This window comes from Mesocricetus auratus, unplaced genomic scaffold, assembly GCF_017639785.1.
Source record: "Mesocricetus auratus isolate SY011 unplaced genomic scaffold, BCM_Maur_2.0 Super-Scaffold_100003, whole genome shotgun sequence".
NCBI lineage: Eukaryota > Metazoa > Chordata > Mammalia > Rodentia > Cricetidae > Mesocricetus > Mesocricetus auratus.
Window position 1 is genome coordinate 73,848,106 of NW_024429188.1, and position 27,712 is coordinate 73,875,817.

At 43.2% G+C, this 27,712-nt stretch overlaps 2 protein-coding genes and 1 pseudogene across 6 annotated transcripts; 1 reads left to right on the plus strand and 2 right to left on the minus strand.

Annotated features, from left to right (window-relative positions):
• Window positions 1–1,388: 1,388 nt before the first annotated feature.
• On the plus strand, window positions 1,389–2,137 carry LOC101829987 (annotated as a pseudogene).
• A 1,901-nt stretch (window positions 2,138–4,038) lies between these two features.
• Tmsb15b (thymosin beta 15B) lies at window positions 4,039–27,662 on the minus strand. Of its 3 annotated transcripts, none has more exons than XM_040744448.1 (3): window positions 27,569–27,662; window positions 5,285–5,389; window positions 4,039–4,223 (listed from the first exon to the last, which is right to left on the minus strand). In XM_040744448.1, exons 2-3 carry the CDS (start codon window positions 5,382–5,384, stop codon window positions 4,186–4,188), a joined length of 138 nt encoding a protein of 45 aa, XP_040600382.1. In that variant the 5' UTR covers window positions 5,385–5,389; window positions 27,569–27,662; the 3' UTR covers window positions 4,039–4,185. The 3 variants fall into 3 exon arrangements, with proteins under 3 accessions (XP_040600382.1, XP_005076768.1, XP_040600383.1); XM_005076711.4 differs by lacking the exon at window positions 27,569–27,662 and adding an exon at window positions 6,315–6,450; XM_040744449.1 differs by lacking the exon at window positions 27,569–27,662 and adding an exon at window positions 6,160–6,270.
• On the minus strand, window positions 13,514–27,700 carry Slc25a53 (solute carrier family 25 member 53). Of its 3 annotated transcripts, XM_040744445.1 has the most exons (3): window positions 27,569–27,665; window positions 22,745–22,829; window positions 13,514–15,991 (listed from the first exon to the last, which is right to left on the minus strand). In XM_040744445.1, the coding sequence occupies exons 2-3, from the start codon at window positions 22,747–22,749 to the stop codon at window positions 15,037–15,039; spliced, it is 960 nt and encodes a 319-aa protein (XP_040600379.1). In that variant the 5' UTR covers window positions 22,750–22,829; window positions 27,569–27,665; the 3' UTR covers window positions 13,514–15,036. The 3 variants fall into 3 exon arrangements, with proteins under 3 accessions (XP_040600379.1, XP_040600380.1, XP_040600381.1); XM_040744446.1 differs by lacking the exon at window positions 22,745–22,829 and having other exon boundaries at window positions 27,569–27,700; XM_040744447.1 differs by lacking the exons at window positions 22,745–22,829; window positions 27,569–27,665 and adding an exon at window positions 19,851–22,722.
• Window positions 27,701–27,712: the final 12 nt, after the last annotated feature.

Sequence of the window (27,712 nt, forward strand, 5' to 3'; positions counted from 1 at the left end):
AGCCAAAGAAACACACTTTGTCCCTGAAACCAGAACCAAAGAAATGCACCCTGGCCCTGAAAACCAGTGCCACAGCAACCCACCTTGTCCCTGGAATCAGAGCCAGTGAAAGAAACAGACCCTGGCCCTAAAGCAAGAGCCAAAAGGCTAAAAAGGACCAGTGAAAGAAACCCACTTTGGCACAGAAGCCAGAGCCAAATAAACAAACTCTTTCTCTGACCAAACTCAGCACAAAAACCAAACAATACGTGAACATGAAACCAGCCAATATCTGAGCTTGTCCAAGCTCAGGGATTCAAATCTGACCAGTCCCCATCCTGAAAATCTCTGTTCTTTTCCACCCTGGAGGGGGCAGTCACCTCCTGGATTCTCCCCTGCCAATAGATCTCTTGAATGTGGTTTGGGTGAGGACAGACCATCTATTGCCTGAATGGAGTAGAACAGAGAAGGAACAAAGCAGAAGTGTAACGGCGTGTTTTCTTTTCATGCTTTTGCTGGGGAAACCCTTACTCTACTGCAGGAGTAGAGCTGTTACACTGGGGAAACCCTCCCCTGCTGGAGCAGAGCTGTTACATTGCGAAACTTTTCCTCGCAGGAGGGCTTCAAGCTGCTGTGCTTATGGTGATTTTGTGGTACTTCTTGGCTCCTGACTGCCAGAATCCCTTTCCATCTGAGCTGCAATGCTTACATAGGGAAGTCGAGTCAGAATGTCAAGGCAAGAACCTAGAGGCAGAAACCAAAGCAGAGACAGTGGAGAAATGCTGCTTCCTAGCTTGGTCTCCAAGACTTGCTCAGTCAGCTTTTTAAAGCAACCTCCAGACACATTTCCGAAGTGGCTTCACTAGTTTATAGTCTCTATAGTAGCATATAGCATCCTAGGATCTATACCATCATTTATAGTTTTTTTGTTTCTCAGGTGTTACATCCCCGAAGAAAACTGACTCTGTCTTCCAGCAACCATCAACTGCCAATTTAATAATTTTAAAGTGTTTGTTAGTCATTTGTATTTCTTGTTTTCAGAGTTTTATTTATTTATTCATCTATTTATTTATTTATCACCCTGACTGCAGTTTCCCTCCTTTCTCTCCTCCCAGTCCTTCCCCACCTTCTTTCTGCCACCCATACACTCCTCCTCTGATTCTATCCAGAAAACTGCTGTTTCCCCAGAGTATCAAGAAGATACGGCATATCCAGTTGCAGTAATGCTAGGTACCTCCCCTTGTATTAAGACTGGACAAGGTGACCCAGTGTTAGGTGCAGGGTCCCAAAAGCCAATAAAAGAGTCAGAGACAGCCCTTGCTCCCACTGCAACTGTGTGCTGGCGAGCACAGAGGGGCACCTGGGACCTCCTGGCGACGATGGAGCCTCTCCTGCGTTGATCAAGGCCAATGTGCAATAGCACCATGTCTGTGTCTACTGATGGTGCTGAAAGCACCTCACAGATTCCAGCTTCGGAACACGAGATTCTCGTTAGACCAAAACCATTGTTTCTGAAGTTGTTAAAGTCTGTTGGAGTGCAAAAAGATACCTATATCAGGATCTTGATGACGGTGTAAGTGAACACTCGGGCGATTGGTTGGATCAGAATTAAGTTTAGAATTTGGGGTTGAGTCTCTTGACTCAGAAGATTACAGCCTGAGTGAAGGAGGGCAGCAGCTCTCAGATGAGGATGACGAGGCCTATCGAGTCACAGTGTATCAGTCAGGAGAAAGTGATGTAGACTCCTTTGAAGGAGATCCTGAAATCTCCTTAGCTCACTGTTGGAAATGTACCTCCTGCAATGAAATGAATCCTCCCCTTTCATCCCACTGCAACAGATGTTGGACCCTGCGTGAGAACTGGCTTCCAGAAGATAAGAGGACACCTCTGAAGAAGCCAAACTGGAGACAAAAGGCTTAAATGTGTCTGATGGGAAAAAAGCTACAGCGAATGACTCTAAGGAGTCCTGCACTGAGGAGAACAACGATAAAGAGATATATACTCCCAGTCGCAAGAGAGTGAGGACTACTCCCAGCCGTCAACTTCCAGCAGCATTGTTTATAGCAGCCAAGAATACATCAACGAGTGGGAGAAGGAAGACACAGCAGACAAAGAAGAGAGTCTAGAATCTGGCTTCTCCAAGGTTGAAAATTCTTAGGCCCTTAGAAAGCTCCTTCTTGGGCTCAGCTCCATGGCTCCTGATGTACTTAGGCTAGGTTTAGAAACCATTCAGAGAGTTTAAAACATGCATAGTATTTTAAAATGCCTCCTGCATCCATGTAGATTAACCTCTTGATTCATAATAGGAATCTTTCCCTTTGATCAAAGGGCCCTGTATTTTTTCACATGCTCAAGTATAGAAAGTAAAATCATCTGGACTGTAATTTGGAGTAACCAAAGGCTAGTTTTGTACTAAACTTGCTGACCTAAGCATTGAAACCAAAAAGCACTCGTCCCCACCAGGAAGCATCTCACATCCAAGGAGAACAGTGAGGAGTGAGACTTCAGCTCTGGCACCCTGTAACCCAGTGCAGCTCCACTCTTTGAATTTGTAATATCGGGACTGTAGCCTTGGGGAGTACTAGTCTCTAAATGTTTAGGTGTGCTACAATACACTATCTATTTGTAAATAAATGGCTTATTCACTATTTTTTAATTAAGTAAATAGTTTCTTACTTCAAGTGAGAAGAATCAGGGCACAGTCACAACCAAATCACACACCAAACCAAACTCCAGAAGTATAACTAACTCAATTCACTCACAATCTCTGGGCTCCTCCAAGGGATTTGGGTCACTTCTCTGGTTCTTCCCGCTGCAGCGCACACAGCTTGGTTTCTAGTCTCCAGCTGGTTCCATTCTACTGTTACTGCTGTTCTTAGTGGTCATCCCACGGTACTGGCAACTCCAAAATGCTGGGGTCCCTTGCTGCAACTGAGCTGCACTTTCACTAATAGACACTTATAGGCACTCATCGTGGTGCCAAGCCTTAACATCTCTGCAAGACCCCTTCAGTTCTGGGCCTTCAACTGCCACTGAGGCTGAACCTTCACCAATGGCCTCTCCTGGCCTCTCAAAGTGCCAAGCCACGTAAGATTTCCATGACCCCTTCATGCCTTCAAAACCAGTACCACCTGGGTGTGACTCTTACACATTACCAAGTCTGGCTGCCAATGCTAAGCACAACCTTGGCCACCTCTGGAACACAGCTTCTGTGTGCTGATTGTCAGGAAACACTTCCAGAACATTTCACCTCAGTGGTGCTGGTCTCTTCTTAATCATCGCTAATTTCTCAGCTCCAGCTGACCAGCATCAGTTGCCGCAGTGAAACATCCTATACAGATCATTTTATGTCCCGTGTTTCCACTCCTTCATTCCTAAGTAAGGGCATTAGTTCTCGTTACCACCTTACATTTCACGTAAGTGTAATATGCTCAAAAGGTTTTCCTCCAATCATTTTTAATAGAAAAAAGTACTCTCGTGTAATCTCATGCTTTAGAATACCAAGAATGTGCCATAGGAAGTTTGTGATTATGTTTCATTTAGTGTTACATTAGGAATGAAAATAAACTAGAGGCCTGGAGAGATGATTCAGCGGTCAAGAGCACTGACTGTTATTCCAGAGGTCCTGAGTTCAATTCCTGGCAACCACATGGTGGCTCACAACCGCCTTGAATGAGATCTGGTGCCCTCTGCTGGCATGCAGGCAGAAGACTGTATACACAATAAATAAATAAAATATCTTTTTTTTTCACCTCTACCTGTTCCCTCTTCTTCCCAAACCTACCTATTGCTAGTAAACATGTGAAATCTATTCTCTTCCCCTTTCTCATGTAGATGCTTGTACTCTCCCTTAAGCTCTTTTTTTTTTAATAAAATATCTTTTAAAAGAGAAAATAAACTAGAGGAGCTGCAGTGCATACAACTTCACAAAGATGATGAAGCACTTGCGGTACCCACTGTAGAGTAAAATCGTCTTTCCCTGCAGCAAATGAAAAACCACATGCAACGAGGCCAACAATGATAGTAAGACAATTGGCAATGGAATTTACACACCAGTGGGCAGTTTCAAACCATATTTAATTATCATTGACAAATGGTGACATTTCAGCCAAGGTAGTAAAGATGAGAATCCATCAATCAATAACTGCCTAAAACCTCAAAACTGTCAGGCAATGGTGAAGCTACTCTTCTAAGAAGGTCTTCATCTTATGATCTTTTAATATACTCTTTCTCTTGCTGGATGGCTAAAGATAAAAAGAAACATAAAAATAAGGTTAGGAGAGACTTTTTCTAGTATATTTAGTTTCTTCCTAGAGTTTTGCTACCAGATCGTGTGGTGGAGCTCAGGAGTACAGTGCTTGCCTAGCATGAACTAAGACATGGGGATTGAAACCCAATACCATTAAAAAGAATCTGTGCTAAATCTTTAAACGGCTATCATACATTCTCTAAATTCAGAACATCAAGGTACCATTCACAAATTCTCACAGTTATATGAGCGTACACATCAGCCATCTTAATATCTATTAAGATTTAATATTAAATAAGTATTAAAATTTAACATCTATTTAAACTCTGGGTTTTATATTCCATTTGAAGTAGATTTATGCTGCTGCTATTATATGAGACTAAAATGTAAATGAATTATCTTCTTCTAATACATCTATCACAATACAATAAGGAAGCTTTAAATGCAGTTTTGTCTAGTTTTAGAACTCTCAAATAATGATGGTGTAAGGAAAAGCACAGCATTTGTGAATTAGTTTTTGAGGTTCTCCAGTAAGATGTAACTCTAGGGATTAACAGTACTCCCAGAGTCTGGGAACAACAGTGTATTCGAGATCTGAACTTATCCCATTTTATTTGTCATTAGGTAGAATAGATCAGAAACACAGCATCTGCAGAGTTCATTAGCAGGACAAGATTGCAGGCCCAAATTTGTAGATGCAGGGAAATATGACACAATTAAAAGTGCACACAGGGTTTTTCCTAGTGATCAAATATTCCAAGATTGCTTTTAATGTGATTTTTGTAATTTTCAACAAGAAAGTAGTTTTTCTTTCTTTGTACTACTGGTGTCTACTACTACTACTACTATTGTTATTATTACTCCTGATTCCTATTGTGCAGGAACACTTACATAGCCCCAATAACAAAATCAGCTATTGGTTATTTTAAACTGCAAAGTATAAGAGGGCACTAATTATTATTTAGTTTGTGGAAAATTTAATAGAACATAGGTTGGTTAACAGACTATGCCAGCTTCCATCACTGTTCCTCTCAACTAGGAACCCCCACTACTTACTTTCCTTCGATGGAAGGGTGTTTTTTTCTTCAGTATTAGTTTTCTTCAGTTTTGATCTGTCAAATCTTTCCACTTCTGACAAGTCTGGTCTATCACTCATCTTGACTGAAAGAAAGAACAACAACAAAAAGTTACCTATTAGAACTCTGATCAGATTAAGAATAACAGCAAATATTGAGTATTTTTTACTATCCATGAATATTTTGCATGGTGATTTTCAACAAGAAAACAAAGTCATGTTTTTCTTAGAGTACTCTGATTGCAAAGCATTAGCCCATTTCTGGTGTCAGTAAATGACACTGGCAACTACAAGTCTCATGATATCTTCTTGCAGCCTTAGTAAACGAATGGCGGGGGGGCTAATTAGGCGCAGACTCAGGTAAACCAAACAGAGTTAAGTTTTACTTCAAACTGTTTGCACTGTTAAAAGAATAAGCATGATACAAAGACAGGACATGGTGAAATCCCTGGGGTCCTCTAAATTTCAAATGTGACAGAAATAGACAATGGAAAAGATCCCAAAAATCAGAAGGCCGAACTCTTAGGGGTAGAACACAATCTAGTGACCAGATTAGAATGGAGAAACGCCCACCCCCACCCCCATCCCCGAAGCTTCCACACATCCCAAACACATTCCTGTCCAATCAAGGGTATTCTAAGGTCTTCCTTTACTGGGTGAACAGCGCCAAGCTCAAAGCTGGGGAAAGTGGGATTCACACATTTCTAACTGCAGGGCGGGGCGGGGTGGGGGCATTTGTCTGGATTGTACATTTACTTTCCGCTGCCCAGCGCCCAGCCTAAGGGACAAAAGGGCGAGAGGCAACCCTAGAAGGCCGTTTCCCACCCGCCTCTACTCTCTTTCCAGCCTTAGTTACCTCCTCTCCCACAGTGAGAACCCCGGGACTGCTCCCTGCGGTGGCGAGAAACAAAGCCTCTGCGAATTCAGATGCGCAGACAGAACACCCTCAGCCTGAAAGAGCGAAAGCACTGGTGCACGCGCCAGCAGAGGCACTGAGCCACGGGTTCTTACCTGGTGTCTCCAACCTCGTGTTAAGACAACGTTAAGCCTGCAGCTCAAAGATCAGACTGGTGTTCCTGGGCGCAGCCCCACGCTTATAAACTCTTCAACAGGTCCCGCCTCTGGACCCCGCCCATCCCCTTATGAGCGGACAGCTAGTCCAGACATAAGCCCTGCACAGGCCTCTCTGACTGGACGACAAGTCCTGACTTGCCACGCCCCATCCCCAGGTCTAGTGACTATTCTCTGCTCAGTTTAGTACCTCAGTGTACCTCGTACCTGCCTTACCAAGGCTTGATGATGTCATGGAAAAATCTGATGGCAAAGTTTAGTTCTTCTCCCCTTCCACAGCTTTAACCTAGGGTCCATAATTCCTTCTTTACAAATACATCCATTCCTCAGCCTGGCATTAAACAGCTACCACTTATCCAGTTAGATTTTAATATATGGTCTTTGAGGGCCAAACTGAACGAGTTGTATGCTGAATTCTTGGATTTTTATAGCCTTGGGAAGGGACTATACTGTGATGACCAGTTTTGAACCTATGCTCAGTAACCTCTGTTCTAATCCCTGCACTGCTAATTGGGCAGATGTGGGGGTCAGTGGTTTGGGGCCACCTACTCCTGAACATTTCCTATTCAAGTATGTGGCATTTAGATTTTAGACTTTTTGTGCCATTGAACTTGAGAAGAATTAGTTTCGAATAATCACAAGAGATTCTGACACAACCTTTCACCTAGTGCTTTGTTTAGCCTACAAGAAGCAGAAGATGAAAACTATGTAGACTGAAGTTACCTCCTCCCAAGGCTCAGGGATTGTGACTGGAGAGAGGCAGAAAGATTTTAAGATCTAGAGACAGTGGGTTGCTACAGTGAAATAGTGTTTTCTGAACACAACTGCAACTGCACCATTTGAACTGACAGTTGCTGTAACTACATGTACAAGACCTACAAAAAACTAAATCAGACAAAATCTCAACATGGAGAGGGAAGTAAGTCAAAAATCCCTGCCCCCAGTTGAGAACTGCTGACAGTTGATGGTTGTTGGGAAAGGGAGAGACAGTTTTCTTCAAAGATGAGGCTTCTGAGAGACTACCATGTTCCAGCAGATGTTTTTAAAGAAGAAAACACATGAAGTAGGGAGGGAATTGTTGCATTTGGGGATAGACAAGGAATTGGAAAGGAGAGAATAGATAGTGTCCTTGTTCAAAGTATCACACACAGGTATGAATCTCTCCAAAAGAAAAGATAATAACATTATTATGAATAGTAATAAAGAGAAGAAGAAGAAGAAGAAGAAGAAGAAGAAGAAGAAGAAGAAGAAGAAGAAGAAGGTGAAGGGATAGGCATTGGAAGGGCCTGGAGTCCAATGATACCTTTGCTTTAAGGGGTCCATAGTGTAAAGACAGTAAAATAAGCATTGTGTTCCATGGTTTCTGTTCTTTTGAATTGGGATTGGTTGCTTCATGATGTAATGCCAGCTACTTTCATAGCCACAGGAGTGGAGGAAATCACTGTGTATAGACTTCAGTGTCTCTTTGGATACTAGCTTAACGCAAGACTATATCTCCAGAAACAAGAAGAAACAGGTAGTGGACTCAGAGTTTGGCAGGGTCTCTCTCACACAGTCCAGTGAAAATGCTTTAAGGAGAACTGGAAGGCTTGTAGTGACTTGAGAAAGGAATGACTAGGGAGAACTGCCAAATGCTGGTCTCTGAGCCTGGGAAACAGTGGGGGAGGTCTTCCAAACATAATATCTTCAGGGGTAAATCTCTCCCTATATGGGGTGCAGCATGCCGGATGCAAAGCCAGAGAAGGAGGCCTATCTATCATTCACTGGACTTAACTCAGAGTTTTGTTAGAGTATATTTTAATGGCTCGCTTACCCTTTTTTACCTGCCCAGAACTCTATGGTCTATGTGCATAATGAGGTTTTCCAACTATGTCTAAACTTTTAACCTTTTAACTGTTAATTGAGACATGGACCACTGTTGGATTCTATCGCTAGGAGGAAGCCTAACCGGAGGGGTGGGCGATCAGTTCCTAGAGGAACTTTTAAAGCTACTGTTTGAACAGTTTCAGTGGAGGTGAGGAACGCAGCTCAGATGGAAAGGGATCCTGGCAGTCGGGAGCCCAGGAATACCACACAGTCACCCTAAGCAAAGCACCCTGCTCCAGGAAAGGTTTCCCAATGTAACAGCTCTGCTCCTTCAGGGGAGGGTTTCCGAACTGATTAAAGTTCTGCTCAGGTCACTGGGAGTTCAACAAATCTGCTCTGCTAGGGGGAGGTTTCCCCAGCAAAAGCATGAAAAGAAAAAATGTTACACTTCTGCTCTGTTTTGCTCCAGGGAAAGTTGTTCCCTATCTGTTCTGCTCCACTCAGACAATAGATGGTCTTACCTCACCCAAACCACATTGAAGAGCTTTATTGGCAGGGAAGAATCCAGGAGGTGGCTGCCTTCTCAAGGATGCAAAAGAGCAGAGATTTTCAGGGTGGGGATTGGTTAAATTTGAATCCCTGAGCTTGGATAAGCTCAGACATTGGCTGGTTTCATGCTAAGGGAATGATTGGCTTTATGCTCACGGATTGGTTAGTTTCGTGCTCAGGGATTCATTGTTTTTTGTGCTGTGTTTGGTCAGGGGCAGAGTGTGTTTCTTTCCCTGGTCCTTTTCAGCCTTTTTGGCTCTAATTTTAGGACCAGCGTGTATTTCATTCCCTGACTCTAATTCCAAGGACAAAGTGTGTTTGGGTTGCACTGGTTTCAGGGTCAGGGTGCATTTCTTTGGCTCTGGTTGCAGGAACAAAGTGTGTTTGTCTCTGCTCAGGGTGTGTTTCTTTGACAGGCTCTTTTTCCCTACAACTAAGACAGACACTAACATAAAAAATGTCTAAGCATTGCAATGCAGATGGAAAGGGATCCTGGCAGTCTGGAGTCCAGGAATACCACACAGTCACCATAAGCACAGCAGCTTCCAGCCTTGCTGAAGATAAAGGTTTCCCAATGTAACAGCTCTGCTTCCGCAGGGGAGGATTTTCCCAGCAAAGTGGTTACAGTTCTGCTCAGGTCCCTGGGAGTTCAACAACTCTGCTCTGCTAGGACAAGGTTTCTCCAGCAAAAGCACCAAAAGAAAAAAAAAACATTACACTTCTGCTCTGCTCAAGGGAAAGTTGTTCCTTCTCTGTTCTACTCCATTCAGGCAATAGATGGTCTGTCCTCACCCAAACCACATTCAAGAGATCTATTGGCAGGGGAGAATCCAGGAGGTGACTGCCCCCTCCAGGGTGGAAAAGAACAGAGATTTTCAGGATGGGGACTGGTCAGATTTGAATACCCGAAGTTGGACAAGCTCAGATATTGGCTGGTTTCATGTTCACGTATTGTTTGGTTTTTGTGCTGAGTTTGGTCAGAGAAAGAGTTTGTTTATTTGGCTCTGGCTTCTGTGCCAAAGTGGGTTTCTTTCACTGGTCCTTTTTAGCCTTTTGGCTCTTGCTTTAGGGCCAGGGTCTGTTTCTTTCACTGGCTCTGATTCCAGGGACAAGGTGGGTTGCTGTGGCACTGGTTTTCAGGGCCAGGGTGCATTTCTTTGGTTCTGGTTTCAGGGACAAAGTGTGTTTCTTTGGCTCTGCTCAGGGTGTGTTTCTTTGACTGGCCCTTTTTCCCTACAGCTAAGACAGACACTAATATAAAAAATTCTCTAAACATTGCAGCTCAGATGGAAAGGGATCCTGGCAGTCAGGATCCCAGGAATACCACACAGCTACCATAAGCACAGCAGCTTCCAGCCCTCCTGCATGGAAAAGTTTCCCAATGTAACAGCTCTGCTCCAGCAGGGAGGGTTTCCCCAGCAAAGTGGTTACAGTTCTGCCCAGGTCCCCGGGAGTTCAGCAACTCAGCTAAGCTAGGGGAAGGTTTCCCCAGCAAAAGCATGAAAAGAAAAAAAATGTTACACTTCTGCTACTTACCCTAAAATTAAAGTCTCAGCATCTTTTGGGAAAATGAAATCTCTGTGCTTGTTTTTGTAGATAGTGTGAAGAGTTGAACTCTGGAGGAACCAGAATAATATGGGAAGAGTCTCCCTACTGGACTGCAAGACATTAAGACATCTTTTTAAAACTACAATCATAAGGCAATGGCATGATGGCACAAACTTAGACATGTAAAACAGTAGAACAGAACAGCAAGGCTGCAAGCTGTCCTAATTTTATACATTTATATGCTTCATATTTAGTGGGATTCCATCATAATTGAGTATGAAGAGAAAGATTTTTCAACACATGATACTAGGATACCTGGATATTTATCAAAAAATATGAAAATGGACCTCTAGCCTCATAGTGTTTCCACGCTAGGTCTTGAACATGCAAGGAAAGCACTCTGTCTCTAACCAATGTCCTTACGTATTGCACAAAAATAATTCTGAGTATACTGGAGAGATAAATGTGAAAGGTAAACCTAAGAATATTTATATTCGAAGAAGGATTTCTTTGGGGAAACACACACACACACGAATCACTTACTGCAAAGAGAACAGATGAACAATGTGACAAATGATAGTTATCAGTAGAAAACATAAAGGCAATGACAAAATAAGTGACCATGTGAGGAAGGTTGTATGCAGCATGCGTAAAAGACAAAGGACTGAAGTTACAACAAGTAACTCCCCTTAGTAAATTTGAAAAAGTGACAAAATTCCTTGAATAAATGATTCGCAAAAGAATAAATCCTAATGTACAACAGGCATTTGAAAATATGCTCAACAGTATTAATAATCGGAAGTGTCAGAGCAGGGACTTCATTTTACCTCCACTGTGTTGGAAAAATAATGTCAGGTAATACCAAGAATTGTCCTGAAGGTGGTGCAACAGAAACTGTTGAACATGGATTGTAAGGGTAGAAATTCGTGCATTCTGTTAGAAAATGTTAGACGGCATTCAGTTAAATTTGAAGTGTACACACTCCACAAACCAGTAATTCCATTCCTACAAAAATAACCCAGAGACACTTGTGTTTGTGTACACATGCTGTAATTCTTTATGGCTGAATCATATTTTATATATTGTTGCTTATTGTTAACCCACTTGTATGTTGCTGTTAACCTCTAGATTTAATAAGTCTTTAAACACATGTTTATTAACTCCTTATTTTGTTGATCTCAAGTTGTAAAAGTAACCTTTCAAATATCATAAAAATGACTATAGTATCATCACAAAATGAAATGTTAATGTTGACAACACAGTAATTGGAGTCTTAAATTTTACTGAAAAGGTTTATGTGGGAAAATTGATAGGGCTGTGTAATTTGACAAAACTACTGAGGTTTTTATGTGAACCAATTTTTAAAAACATATAAATTATGCCATGCTTTGGTTGCAAATTTTTGTTTATAATTCCACAGCTTCAAATTTCAATATACACATTTAAAACTTAAGTATGCATAAAGCGATTAGAGTAAATTTAAACAATTACCACGAATTAGTCTTAAAACATGTTATGTGAGTTTTCATTTTATAATACTTTGCAGTCAGGATTGGGGCTGTAACTCAGTTAAAGTGCTTTCCAGGCATATACAAGGGTCTGGGTTTTATCTCCAGAATCGTATAAATGGGGCATGGTGGTGAACACCTGTAATCCAGAACTTGGGAGATGGAGGAAGGAAGATCAGAAGTTAAAGGTCATCCTAGTCAATATAAGTAGTTCAAGGCTGACCTGGGTTACAATTGGCAATAGCTCCATTTTTATGCATTTACATATTTTATGGTGCTGAGGATGTCCTTGAGGATGCTAGGTAAGGGCTCTACCACTGAATCTCTGAGTTTGAGGCCAGCCTGGTCTATAGATCAAGTTCTAGGATGACCAGGGATACACAGAGAAGCTCTACCTCAAAAAAAGTGAATGTATGCAATTCTCAGCCTAGGAAAAAATATTTCTCTGTGTATAGACAGAATGCATGCCCTTATAATATGGCAAATGAGATAAAGTGTTTATAGGTTGATCTGAGAAAGGATATATAGATGTTCTTTTATCCTTATTCATGAAAATTATCTATAAGCTCAAATTTATTCATAATAAATTGTTAGAGAGAAGAAAGGGATATAGATTGAATCAGTGACACTGGTGAATCCACAGTGTACTTGGAAGTAAATGCATCTTTTGAATAAAAATATGGGGGGATAGTGCTCATTATTGCTCTTCAGCTAGTTACACATCATTGTGAACAATATTTTCTCCTGGAAGTTAGGCATCAGCATAACTAGCTGCTGTTCTAATTTTCCTTTCTTTGTCTGAGTATGTATTGCACTTCTTTGAGTGGACAAGCATTGACATTCATCAGTATCCATGGGGATTTGTTTCCAGGACTCTCTGAGAATACCAAAACCTGTCACTGCTGAAGTCCAATATTTTCAAAAATTGTGTAATTCTATTTGCATGAAACATTTTATTGTTTTATTTTTATTTCGATTCGTTTATTATTTCATGAGGATGGAGGAGAACTTGTCACAATCTTATGCAGCCCAGGCTGTCCTGGAATTATGTAGCCTAGTGTGTCCCTGAACACTTTATCCTCCCACCCCACGTCCCTAGTAAGGATTACAGTTATGGACCACCATGCCCTGCTCTAGCCCATATGTTTTAAATCATTTCTAGTTAGTTTATAATATCTAATACAAGGTTAAGTGTTCTGTAAATTATTGTTACACCATGTTTGGATGAATAACAAGCAAAAGAGTTGCACATGTTCAATACATATGTAATCCTCTCCCAAAATAATTTGGCCATAATTGTGGAATGCAAGGATGTAGAATCTGCAGGTAAGAAAGTCTAAAAGGGCTGTTCCAGCCAACTCTCATTCACTGTATGGAAGTTCATCTACAGCACTTCAGGAAGGCCACTTTCTGTACTTAAAGACTAGCATTCTTATGACCTAAAAGTCCTGACTTTAATGCCTATAGTATTTAGATGAATTTTCATCCCTAGTCAGGTAGGTCCTTATGAAGGACAACTTTGGTTCAGTGAGGAGGTGCAGGTGGAGGAATTTATCATGATATCGTGTATAAAGCCAGGACTGAAACATGTGCCATCTTGGAAACACTAAAAATTCTAGAGATAAAAGGAGTAGGACAGCTATACAATGTGATTCTGTTTGTGAAATTTTGGCGCTAAAGTTGTTATACTAGCCAGCATGCTGTAAATAACACAAACTCACCAAATACTCTGGTTGAAGGTAATTTTATTATTGTTGTCATTGTTATCATTGGCATCATTAGCACAAAACTAAATCCACTATTAAAAGAAAACAAACACATCCCAAAGGCATGTGTCTTATTGACAATGAGTCAGTAACATTATCTTCATGTAATAGGGATAGCACCCTGAGGATATAGACCATATCACAGCTTGATAATTCAATAATTCACCAACTTTCTTGAGCACCTAGGCACAATGGAGAATTTTAAAAATGCATACAAGAATCCCTGCTTTCAAGAAGTTTACAGTCTAGTAGGAGGTACTGAAGAAAAGCAAGAACATAGGGCCACATGGGATCAGTGACATAGTGGAATCAGTGCACGTTGATGAACTGTTGGAACGGGGTGTTCACAAAACTAATGTCACATTCAGGCAGGGGAATATAGAGAAGGGGCTCCATATAGACAGTAGCATTGGAGCTGGACTTTTGGAAATTGGAGGCCTTTTAGTGTGTAGGGGGCAGTGCAAGTGGAGAGACAGTGTGGGGCCGAGTATGGCCTTGGGTAAGATCATGGGATGTTTGGGGAGAGAAAAGCACTGCATTTGGCTGACATATGCAGTCCATGCATATGGTGTAATAATATGCAGAAAATTATATGGGGTCCATATTAGCAATGGCTTTGAATGATAGGCTGAGATCACTATGTTGTAGTTACTATATAGTTGTCCACATCAACAAAAGTAGCAATTAATTGTGAAGAGATATGGTCATGTTGGTCCAGGTTTCTCATGGAAACGTAAATGGTTTGTAGGCAATGTAATCATTTTACATATATATATTCCTAACAGATAATACAAACCATAATATTTTTCTCTATTTGCCATGAAGTTAAATTAATTAAATCTCTTACTTCAAAGTCTTTATTCTTTCTATCCAGGCAGCAAATCTCTTCTCATTCCCATTTCCATCATCATCATCATCAGTTCTTGGGGCACCTGATGGGCTGAAGTGGGCCTAATCGAGGATTTGTCATCAGAGCAGGTACCCGGAAAGTGGGACCCATAGCTTGACGTGAGAGTGGCTGTGGTAGAGGCAGTGAGCAATGTCAGGCAAATATAGGCATCTCGGAAGTTTTCCTCGAAGTCTAGTACAGTTCGTTGAAACTGGAGTTCCACTCAGTTTGGTCAGGAGGCCAGGTAGAAGGACCCCAGACTCACAGTACCCAAGTAGGGTCTTCTTTTAAAGTTTCCTCTTACTAAAACAGTTCCTTAAAAGAATTACTTTTAATATGGGCTACAGCTTGCTAAAGGCTCCAGGTTCTGAAGCTGCTGAAGCTGTGTATAGACCAGGGAGACATTGTTTCTTTGACTAAGGAGTCCCGATAGGCTTTGTCTATGACTAACAGGTGGAAAGTTAGGAGCTTCTCCCATGCAGTGACAAATTACAGGTACTAAATGGTTGTATTAGGTAACCAAGCCAAAGAAATACACTATACACAACCAACAAGTAAAGACTGACAACAAAGATGCCATGGTCACACTTCCTTAGTCAGTCTTTCATCTCTTTCTTGCTGTGAGCCTTTCTCTGCAAGAAGTCATGGATAGCAGTAGTGAGGCCCCATGTCACACTGGACCTGAGAACGATCAGAGATCCTCCCCTATAAATCAGGAGTATTTTTCGACCTCGAGAGTCCCACACATCTTGTGCAGAGGCCCATAGGCTTGGCATTCTGTGCCATCCAATATGAGACTGCATATTGGCAACCAGCACAATCAGAGGATACAGGACCAGGCAGGTGATTGTTCCATTGACACTACCAGACACCAAAGCAGGAACCCAGTGGGGCAGGCCTTGCCTTGCCAAGCTATCCTGGATTGGGTCCTTGAAGGAGAAATAGAGAGCACTTCCCAGGCTGTTTCTGACAAGGACTGGCCAGAAACCACGATAATAGCCTAGGGACAGCCGCCCCCAAAGCCCATAAGAATTGAATTCCTTGAGAATGCTGAAGGTGCTAGGGAAGCAAGCTTGCTTGCGAGCATCCTGCAGCACGTTTTGTACTCTTTCAAAGGGACTGAGTGCCACAGCTTCTACCACACCAGACATGAGCCCTGCAGTCCAGCGCTGTCCAAGGGAGTGTGGCCCAACCGGGGAGAGAAAGCCCAGCAGACTATCATAAGTGCCAAATAACAGAGTCCCTTGCAGGGTCTTGGAAAGAAGAGGGGGGTAGATGCCCCGGTAAAAGTACTGAGGGCCTTCATGCCAAAGCTGTCGCACAGCCTCTGACACTGCCATAGCATGGATCTGCTGCCGGAACACAACCTTATAGATAGGAAAGGTCAGAAAAGTAGACACAAAGTTGGAAATGGCCCCAAGGGTGTAGGCCTGCGAGTGCCAGCTTTTCTTTCCTGGAACTTCTGCTCGTGTCCTGTGTTGAAGCTCCTTCCCAGAAGAGTTGTTCTGTTCGCCCATGCTGAGGACAATTGGATGCTGATGGTGGAAGAAACTAGCAAAAGGAGACAAGAAGTTAGGCTGACCATTTCAATGTTTCAGCAAGTGTTTTCCTGGTTTGTTCTGACACAGAACCACAAGAAACTCACATGTCAGGAAACACTTTTGACAGTACCTAAGAACAGACATGCCCTTAGGAAATTAATAATTCAACAACCATCAAAATTTTGATTTATTTCTCTTGATAAGTCACCTCTGTGGTACATTTGTGACACAGGAAAATCCAAACAAAAACGTATGATTAAAAATCATAGATAATCTGGAAAGAGGTCTTAAAAGCCTATTGTATTCAATTTTTATCATAAAAGCTGTGCATTCATGAGTCTGTGCATGCATACAGAGGCCAGAGGAGAACACTGGATCTCCTGCAGTTACAGGCAGTCTGAGTCACCTGAGAAGGGCCTAGGAACTGAACCTTGGTCCTGTGCTGAACTGTTGGTTCATCACAACTTTGCATTTTATTACCTACTAGATGAGTAAGTTCTTTCTCTCTTTCCAAAACTACTTTTTGCTATGCTACAGGTTGAACCCGGGCCTTCTGTGTGCCAAGCAAGTGTACAACCAGAATTGCAGGCTCCATTCCACAATTTTTTGATGTGTGTGTGGTATGTTTATGTTATTGTTCATGTGTATGTATGTGTGCATGCATGTGTATACATGTAGAGGCCAGAAATTGAAGCTAGTTGTCTGCTACAGGTCTCCAACTTATTTTTTTGAACAAGGGTATCTCACTGAACCTGGAGTGCACCAATTTGGCAAGAATAGCTTACCATAGATCTTTCTGTCATTGCCTTCCAGACACGAGGATTACATGCATGTGCCACCATGCCTGGCATTTTTATGTGGGTGATAGGGATCCAAGCTTGGATACTCACTTTTTCAGAACAATCCCTTTATTGATTCAGCCCTCTCCCCATCAAAACATGTTTAAGATGTTAAAAGTTGCAGGCAAAGCTTTCTGGGGGTGAAAACATCTTCCTTCCTACCTCTGAAGATTACTGCCCAAACTATATCTGTCTCATGACAACACCTTACTCCTCCCTAACTGAAGGAAGGAAACAGCAGCTGCTTCTGGGAGTTTCATGCCGTGTGGCCCAATACCTGGAAAATTTCAGGGTTTACCTTTTACATGTATAGCTACATAATATAGTGTGGTTTCTCAGTTTGAGCTCTACTGATATTTGAGAATTTGTGGAGGAAAGGGGCTAGCCAAAGAAACACACTTTGGTCCTGAAATCCATAGCCAAAACAACACACCCTGGCCCTGAAACCAGAGCCAAAAGGTTAAAATAGGCAAATGAAAGAAATTCATTTTGCTCCTGAAACCAGACTCAAAGAAACACACTCTACGTGTGACCAACTCAGTACAAAAAAAATCCCTGAGCACAAAACTGACCAATCAGTGAGCATGAAACCAACCATTCCCTGAGCACAAAACCAGCCAATCTCTGAGCTTGTACCACTTCGGGTATTCAAATCTGACCAATGCCCACCCTGAAAATCTGTGCTCTTTTCGACCCTGGAGAAGGCAGCCACCTCCTGGATTCTTCCCTACCAATAAATCTCTTGAATGAAGTTTGGGTGAGGTGAGGCCATCTATCACCTGAATGGAGCAGAACAGAGAAGGAACAGCTTTCCCTGGAGCAGAGCAGAAGTGTATGGTTTCCCAGGAAAGAACCTAAAAGATATGCATAGTATCCAAGAGAAGAGGATTGAGACAAGATCCTCTGAATGGATGGGGAACATGGCGAGGGGGGGAGTGGGAGCTGGGAAGAAGAGAGGGAGAGAAGAGGAAGAGAGAGTAGGTCATGGGGGAACAGGAAGGTTGAGTGGGGGGTAGAATATGGGGAAGAGGGAATCATAGGTTAGAAGACAGATCAGGCACCAGAGTGACCTCTAGTCATCTAAAGGGATGACACCAATTGACAAGCTAAGCAATAGTGGAGAGACCACCTTGAATACCCATTCCTGATAGTGAACTTGATGTCTATAACACTCCTGGAGCCTTCATCCAGTGGCTGATGGAAGCAGAGGCAACACCCACAGTTAAATACTGAACAGAACCTAAGGAACCCAGTGACAGAGAGAGAGGAGTGATGAGCAAATTGGCAAAGAATGGGCTGGCAAAACCAGCAGAGACAGCTGATCTGAACAGGGGAGAGCTCTTGGACCCCAGACCGACAGCAGGGAGGCCAGTATGGGACTGATCTGGACCCCCCCCCCGATTGTGAGTGCCAGTGAGAAGGCCTGGGCAACCTATGGGGTCCTGAGCTGTGGATCAGTGTCTATCCCTGCTATACAAACTGTCTTCATGTGCCTATAGCACAAAGAGGGATGCTCTCTCAGCCTGGACTCTTAGGGGAGTGCCTGGACCCTACCCTGAGTGAAAGGACAGACTCTAGATATCCCCTATGTGGAAGGAATTGGCAATAGGGTGGGAGGCTGGGGGGATGGGGGAGTGTGGGAAGAGGGGAGGGAGAGGGAACTGGGACTGACATGTAAAACAAGCTATTTAAAATTTTTTTTAATTTTTTTAAAAAAAGAAGTGTATCATTTCCGTGCTTTTGCTGGGGAAACCTTGCCCTAGCAGAGCTGAGTTGTTAAACTCCCAGGGACCTGAGCAGAACTGTAACCACTTTGCTGTGGAAACCCTCCCCTGCTGGAGCAGAGCTGTTACATTGGGAAACCTTTCCCTGGAGCAGGGCTGGAAGCTGCTGTGCTTAGGGTGACTGTGTGGTATTCCTAAGCTCCAACTGCCAGAATCCCTTTCCATCTGTCCTGCAATGCTTAGAGAATGTTTTATATTAGTGTGTCTGTCTTAGCTGTAGGGGGGGGAAGGGCCAGCCAAAGAAACACACCCTGAGCAGAGCCAAAGAAACATACTTTGTCCCTGCAACCAGAGAAATACACCCTGACCTGAAACCAGTGCAAAAGAAACACACTTGGTCCCTAAAATCAGAGCCAGTGAAAGAAATACACCCTGGTCCTAAAATTAGAGCCAAAGGCTAAAAAGGACCAGTGAAAGAAACCCACTTTGGCACGGAAACCAGAGCCAAAGAAACACACTCTATTCCTGACCAAACTCAGCACAAAAACCAGCCAATCCCTGAGCACAAAACCAGCCAATATCTGAGCTTGTCCAAGCTCAGGGATTCAAATCTGACCAATTCCCACCCTGAAAAATCTCTGCTCTTTTTTCCACCCTGGAGAAGGCAGCCACCTTCTGGATTCTTCCCTGCCAATAAATCTGTAGGGGAAAGGGGCCAGCCAAAGAAACACACCCTGAGCAGATCCAAAGAAACACACTTTGTCCCTGGAACCAGAGCCAGTGAAAGAAATACATCCTGGCCCAAAAACTAGAGCCAAAAGGCTAAAAAGAACCAGAGAAAGAAACACACTTTGGCCCTGAAACCCTGTGCCGAAAACTAGCCAATCCCTGAGCAGGAGATTGAAATCTGACCAATCCCCACCCTGGAAACACCTCCTACCCCACCACTCCTGTGTCTATTCAGCTTGTAGCTGTTTGTGCTGCCAGGCTGGCCTCTGTGATTGTGACAGAGGGCAGCGACTCCCTGGATTCTTCCCTCCCTATAAACCCCTTCCCTGGGCTTTGGGTGAAGACCTTTTGGGGTGGAGCAGAGACGACCCTGGGCAGAGCAGGACTGTAACACTTTTGCTGGGAAAACCTTCCCCTCCACTCTGCTGAGAGCAGAGCTGAACTGTAGCAACTTTGCCTGGGCAAAACTGCTACACTGGGCAAACATCCCCAGCTGGGAAGCCCTCTCATGCCGGAGCAGAGCTGATACACTGGGGAAGCCTTTCCCTGAAGCAGCGCTGTAAGCCGCTTCGCTTACTGTGGCTTGTGGTATTTCTTGGCTCCTGAGCTCCAGGATACATTCTCTCTGAGCTGTGTAAAACTCAGTATTCTGTGACTCCCGAGTTCCAGAATACTTGTTCCATCCGATCTGTCGAAATGCTTACAAAATCTCCTGAATGTGGTTTGGGTGAGGTGAGACCATCCATCCCTGAATGGAGTAGAACAGAGAAGGAACAATTTTCCCTGGAGCAGAGCAGAAGTGTAACGTTTTTTCTTTTCATGCTTTCGCTGGGGAAACCTTCCCCTAGCAGAGCTGAGTTGTTAAACTCCCAGGGACCTGAGCAGAACTGTAACCACTTTGCTGGGGAAACCCTCCCCTGCTGGAGTAGAGAGCTGTTATATTGGAATGGTGACTGTGTAATATTCCTGGGCTCCAACTGCCAGAATCCCTTTCCATCTGTCCTGCAATGCTTAGAGAAATTTTTACGTTAGTGTCTGTCTTAGCTGTAGGAAAAAAGGGCCAGTCAAAGAAACACACTTTGTCCCTGAAACCAGAACCAAAGAAACACACCCTGGCCCCCAAACCAGTGCCAAAGAAACACACTTTGTCCCTGGAATGAGAGCCTGTGAAAGAAATGCTGGGGAAGCCCCACCTCTCTCCGTCCTCCCGCCCTCCCGCCAAAGCAGAGCTGTTACACTGGGGAAACCTTTCCCTGGAGCATGGCTGGAAGCTGCTGTGTTTATGGTGACTGTGTGGTATTCCTGGGCTCCCAATTGCCAGAATTCCTGTCCATTCAATCCATCCTAATATTTACATTAGCCACTGGAGGATGTTTATCAGTTGCCTGGTCATTTCTCACTGCATACCAGAAGCACCAGTCATGATCCCCATAGATGATAATCAAGGGATGTAGCTCAATTGACAGAGTGATTTCCTACCGTTCATGAAGGTGTGTGTTTGTCTCCCCATCACTATATAAACTGTACATAATGATGCATATGTGTAACCCATCACTTAGGAAGTAAAGACAGGAGGATGAGTTCAAAACCATCCTCAACTACTTATGAAGTTCAAGGTCAACCAGGGAAACATAAGACCTCACTTCAGAAGTATTAAGACATGGAGAAGTAGTATTATAAGCAATTTGGGGGTCAAGACATGGAAGGAACTTTACAATCAAAGAAACAAGAGGTAGATGCAGTAGCTTGTACCTGTAGTCTGAGCTACATGGGAGGACGAGGTAGGATCACTTGAATCTGAATTTCAAAAGCCACCTGAGCCACAACTGAAACCCTGTCCGGAAGGACAGAAGGAGGAAAAGAAGAGTGGGAAGGAAGGAAGGAAGGAAGGGAAGGAGGAGGTTGATAGGGTGGATAGGATTGTAGAGGTCTGAGGAGAGTGTGCGGCTGGCAGTTGGCACATTGCGGAGGAAGCATACAGCTGGCCAGGTAGAAACAAGGATGACGAGAGCACATACTGAGCAGGACAGCAGGCAGGCAGAAACAGGAAGTCTAGCAACAATTGCAGACAGCAAGTTTCACACAGAACCCAGGACACTGTGGTCTGTGGTTGAGACTCTGGTTATGTCAGTAGGCTATACGGCCCACTCGATAGGGACAATGGGAGTTCAGGCTGAGGCCCTGAGTGAGGAGTAGAAGCCAGGTGCCACGTGCAACCTACGCAGGCTTCTCTGGGATGCTGCACTCACAACTTGCCTTAGAGTGCTTCTGTTGGAGTCACCCTACTTGGCTTCTGCTTGGGCCTGGTCTCTGGTCCTGTTTCATCATTACTGTCTCCCCATATCATTTACACCCCCTTTGCTGAAGCCACGCTCGTTTCTTGGTGGGGGGTTACCTTTTATGCCTATTACCACATCCCTGCTCCCAGCACTTCATGTTAGTCTAAAGCTTCTGCCTCCTTAACCTTCAAGACCAGGAGAGTAGAAAGGCTTGTGTTCCTGGGATCCTTTGGCTGAGAACTTGCCAGGGGCAAAGGTTCAAGGGGCCCAATTATTACATTCTTCTGGAATAATTCTGGGCTTCTCACACTCACTTTCATATGTCAGGAGCTAAAGGGGGCCCACCGCTGCCTCTTCCTGCTTTGGTCACCCACACCTCCAAAGTTACATGAGCCTGGAACATTCCACTGCTCTCCCTTCCAAATCTTACCTTGGTCTTAATAAGTACAAGTGATGAAATAAAGGGTTTCCAGATCTTCTAAGCCTAAGCTCAATAACATTTGAGCCCCTGCCCACTTAAAAACACAGATCTGTTCATCTACTCCATAAAGCAGTCTGAATTAGTTGAAGAGAAATGGTTCGCCACAGCCATATTGTAAGCCCTGCTTCTGTTAGTAACATTTTTTATGACTTCACAAATGTAATGGCCTCTTGGAGCCTCTTTTACTTTAGTTATAAAATTATCAGCAGAGAAAACTATTCTGTAGTCATCTCCAAATCTGTACTCTGTCACAAGGGCTTGAATGTGGCAGGGTTTTTTTTAATGCCTCTGGCAGTAATGAGGGTTCACTTTTGTGCTGCCTTACCCTTTCACCATTTATGCAAACAATTTTGAGTGATTAAAAGTGAACAGTAATTTAGAAACACCTTACCTTAAATGTCTCATACATAATCTTATAAATCCAATTGTCTGCCTTTTACACAAGGAAGAAAGTTCGTATTTTTTCTCATGGATTTGTCTTTGAAGAGACTTTGGAGGACAAATATATCTAGAACTGAATTCTGCCTCCATCACTTTCTTAGCTGTGTAATCTGGAGAAGGCGGGAATTTCACTGTCTCACATTCTTAAAGTGGTACCAATAACACAGAAGGTTGTTCTAAAGATTAGTAACATAACATGACATAAAGTTGCTGAAAGTCTATGACATGGTGACTTTAATTTTTAAAAGTATCAAAAAAGATTATTCCCACCTCATTGCCTGTCTTCACGGAGCACATGTTCCTGAAGATGATCTAGAGCCAGATGAAGTGGCATGCTGGAACATATCCACTGTTCCTAAGGAAGCCAAGGGAGATCTTTCTTCTATGCATGCGAAGACTCAACATAATCCTCCAGGAGAACCTGGCACCCTAACATTAATTGCAAAGTATGGGATGGAGAATGGACTTGGAGTGTGTCTTGAACAGTTATCATCTAAGCCCTATAATCTACCTCCTGTGACTACAAACCTAATCAAATGAGCATGTGGGAACCAAGACTACTCAGGCTAGTCTAGTGAAGATGGGTATCATGGGTGGGCATCCTAAGACTCAGTCCTAAATCAATCTGCTCATTTGGGAGAATTCCCAAGCAGTCCTTTGCTCAGTTAAAAACACATATTGATCATCTTTCATGTCATTGTTAAATCACTATGGAGCTAATGAAGGATATGATTTGGTGCCTGTCTTCAAGGACATGGGAGTTTAGTGGGGTAGACAATTCAGCAATGGACTAAACCACACTGTAAAACAAAATAAAAATAATCACAATCAAAGGAGAAAGACAAGAACAATTTATTTTGCCCTGGACACTGAAAACACAATGCTGGCAAGGATGTGGAGAAAAGACAACCATTATACACTGTGTATGGGACTAAAAGTTGGCATAGAAACTATGGGTATCCGTATGAAGGCTCCTCAAAAAAAGTCAAAATAGATAAAGCCAGTTGTTCAGCTATCCACTCCTGATATATACCTGGAAAAAATAAAATAGGCCTACAAAAGAGACATCTTAATTTGTTCAAGTTTGTTGCCACACTATCCACAGTGATTATTACATAATTAGTCTAAGTGTCCATTAACAAATGCATGGCTAATTAAAATGAGTTATGTAGACAAGTACAATGGAATATTACTCAGCCACAAAAAGTGAAACCTATCATCTGCAGAAGAATGGAAAGAACAGGATGCTACTATGTTAAGTGAAATTAGTCATGAAGAGGAAGTCAAACACGGCATGCTCTTTTTATATGTGGAAACTTAACAACTGTAGACCTGTAAGTAGAAGAGCAATTATTAGGGATTTGGAAGGTAAGGGGGTATAAGAAGGATGGTTAAATATGATTGATAAATGCTGTATTCTGTATTCATAGAAGGTAACACTACACCAAACCCCATGCAAACACTAGAAATCTGCAAAAGTCAGGAGTCACTCTCTTCATAGGATTTTTCAAGACTTGCCAGTGCGCTGAAATGTGCAATTAATATGTGTTAATAAAAATTTTCTCAGGAATGATTGAAAATGTATGCACCATGATCCCATAAAAAGAACAGACACCAACAATTCTGTCCAGTGAAGCGGTAAGACCATGGTTCTTTTATGAGATCTCATGGTTGCTCTGTATATAAGCTATTCTGTAATTACTTCTCTAGTGAGAACTAAAATGTCATTCATGTGCAATTCTGTCCATTAAAAAGATCATCCTGGAAAAAAATTCTCAGGAAAAATGTGACACAGTCCTTAAATAAGTCACATTTTCCTAGGTGGAGGAGTGGAAACAGGTGTTTTAGGCTAAGGAGAGAAACTACTGTTGACAGGAGGAGGTTCTCCTAGAACACTGTTTAGGATACACATTCATAGAAGAAAGACCTTCCCTGGCTCCTGTAAGAATACTGGATGTATTCCTGCATGCCACTTCATCTGGTTTTGACTGATCTTCAGGAATGTATACTCTGTGAAGGCATAACAGCCCATCGTGGTGGTGGTAGTGAAAAACAAAACAAACAAACAAACAAACAGAAACCAGATATAGCAGAGGCTAATGATGGCCATGTTTATTTTCTCCACTGATGTATGATGTAGGGAACAAAACACTGCCATCCTTTAGTTTTATGACCGTGACTAACTAATTCTGTTCAACTATCTGAGCCTTACTATCATTATCGTTTTAAATCCCTTTATTATTTGGGGGTGTGTGACAGCAGCTAAGGTAAAATTATGACAAAATTGCTAACATGTTCCAATGGCTGTATTAGGATCTTGTATTAGGATGATTTCATTTATCTTTTTTTTTCAATATTAGGGATCAAATCAGATTGTTTTCATACTAATAGTCTTCCACTGAACTGCATATCCATCCCTTCAAGATGCATTTATGCTTTCCCCTCAAACTGGAAAAGGAATGTATTCATGGGTTCTAGAGTTTGACTGTCCTGGGCTAGCATCCCATCCCACTGCTTCCACTCCCAAGGAGTATAGCCGTCTAGAAGCTACTTTGCCTGCTTGAAACTCTCAATTTTCTTCTCTGAAAAAAAATGGTACTCCATGCCTGTGTCAGTAGAGCTGCCAAGAAGTTTAAATGAGATAACAGATAGGAAGTTCCTGGCACACAGGAGGCCTGCTGCCAAAAGTAGCCTATTATTTCATCCGAAAGCTTTACCTTCTAACCCTCGAGCTTTTAAGGTTCATTTGTCAAAACTGGAAAATGTGACCTCATTAGAACATCCTTTGGTGCACACTCTCACACATGTGACAAGCAATAAGAGATGGTCTGTATCCCAATAGACCTTGGTCGTAACTTTGCTCTAAAACATCCTTGCTTCAACCTCAGAACCTATACGAAATCCATTCTTTTCATTTTTTTAAATCAGAACTTGCAGGTCTATTTTTAATTCCTTGATTCTGCCCACCAGGCCCAACATAATATGTACCTTGGTGATGAAGCCAATGGAAACACAGAACAAGTGTCTGCTGTGGGGTTGTGGTCTAACATCGTCGTACAAGGGAACAGAAGCAAGAGCGTGAAGAAAACCCACCAGATACTCCCAGCCCCACCCCCTAACTCTGCAAGGTGAGCCACCTGCCTCCTATGTGCCTCCACCACTCTCTGCCTTCCACCACCTCTAACACACGTCCCCAAGAGAAGAACGACAACGAAGGGCTGTACTATACAGAGTGTGTGCTTCCTTCCAAATTTGGGTTGCATATGCAAGTCTAGTCATTGCAGTTGTAAATAAGAAGGCAGACAGGAATATGTGAAATACCTTAGCAGGTTGAAGATGAAGCCAACAGCAATTGCAGGGTTTCAAACTGTTCCTAGGCTTCCAAGCACCAGGAGTGGAGGGCAAATCCTGCCTAGGGGGTCTCCTAGCCACCTACCACCTACACAGAGAAGTGATACCTGCTGTGTAAGAAGCAAAAGGCCAGGGAAATGGAGCAGGTTTCTAGCCTCTGCCTTCACGGCCCATTCGCTCTGGACAGCCTTGCATGCCGTTTCCATGGAGTTGCTCCTTCTCTGGGGCCAGTGATGCCAAAGCCAGCAAAGGAGAAGTCTCCTGAAGAGCTCACAGAAGGGCAGCCTAGCAACCTATCCTTGAGCCAGGAAATGAAAGAGTTATATCAGCGACCGAGAGCTCTGGTGTGGGTTAGGTCAAATGGTGTTTTGTTTCTCACACTTCTTCCTCAAGCAGGTGTTGAAAGAGGAAGATGTTTTGAAGATTGTAGGGCAGTGGTTCTTAACTGTTAGGGGGCCACAGGACCATTTACAGAGCAATGGTATCAGAAAGTGTTCGAATCCTTTCAAGGACTCAAGGTAGGACACTTCTGCTCTGGGATTAAGTTTCATGACAAACTGGCTGTGGACAAACATTTAAGTGGCAGACCCATTTTCTGATAGCCTTCAGCATGGTGTGGTGTTTAGAACAGTGGTTCACAGACTCACTACAATCCAGAATCAATTATACAAACAGGTAAAATGCAAATGGCATTTTTCATCCCCTGTTCCAGTAAAGCCAAATCACCAGAGCTGGAGCCTGGGAGTGTGCATTTCTAACAAGCCCTCAAAAAATCATTCTGCGATAGGCAGCTGAGGAGCCATTATGTTAGTTTGTAGCATGACTTCTGGATTGAAAGTTCTGGCTTAATCCTGTCATTTTGGGTAAGTCATCTCTGAGTCTGATTTCCTTTGGGATTCTAAAGACATGTTGATACTTTTTATAAACAGGTGGTTTATTTTCGTGTAAAAACATGAGCAGAAAAGTGCCTCAGTTTCCTCCTCGGTATAATGGGTATCATGAAGGTCGCTTTCCTCTTCTTTTTGGTGTCTCCCACTCCCCTTCCTCGGCACAACCGTCACCTTAGCAAAGCTGCTGAGATAATTTGTGGATACGTATGTAAGAGTGAAAATGCCAGGCAGACCAGCAGGGCAAAGTGTTGGCATCAACACAGAGGAAAACGCTGGCATCGACATTACAACAGACCAGGGTGCTAGTGGCTTATTTGCTTATTTGCTGCATGATACAGGACAAGATGCCCAAGCTCATGGTGGCTCAGTTTTCTCATCGGTAAGTTGCAGACAGCCGTTTATTAATTTTTATACAGCCCTAAACTGGTCCTCTCATCCTCATTTTGGCTTCTCTCTACTAACCCTTAATCTGACACTAGAGAGGGTTGTTTAAAAGGAGTACCCTTTGAGGTTAGACGCCAGGGCTGGAGTGTGAGCTGTTAATTCTGTGCTTCCTACCCATACTACCTAGGTGCTTACATCCCCCTCTCTCTTAAATGGGCACATTGCTACGCTTTATCACAAGACTGGTGAGAAGAATAAATGGGATGTTCGTGCAAGCGCGCTGGCCGGCACACAGAAAGCTCTCAGCAAATGCTTCCCCCTTCCCCCCTATACAAAGGTGAAGAACTCTCATTGTTCACTTGCTTTCGGTCCCACCTCGTGTTTAAGGCATCCGGTCGCAAAGCAGCGGAGGAGAGGCTAGGCGGAAGGCGATAGGAAGAAGGGAAGAGAGGGGAAGCTGCAAACTCACGAGTGAAATGTAAATGGGCCAGGTCCGTGAGTCCGAGCTGCACTTGACGCCGCGCCCGCTCCCGCGCCAGACTGCCGCAGCCCCCTCCAGTAGGTTCCCCCCTCTGGCAGGCATTAGTATCCTGGCCCAGGCTTTGCGGGAAGG

Bases quoted from the DNA above. Each gene is read 5' to 3' on its own strand.
- Tmsb15b (XM_040744448.1), bottom strand. From the start codon at position 5,384: ATGAGTGATAGACCAGACTTGTCAGAAGTGGAAAGATTTGACAGATCA. The intron at 4,224-5,284 runs GTAAGTAGTGGG...TTTTATCTTTAG, and splicing joins CACCCTTCCATCGAAGGAAA to CCATCCAGCAAGAGAAAGAG.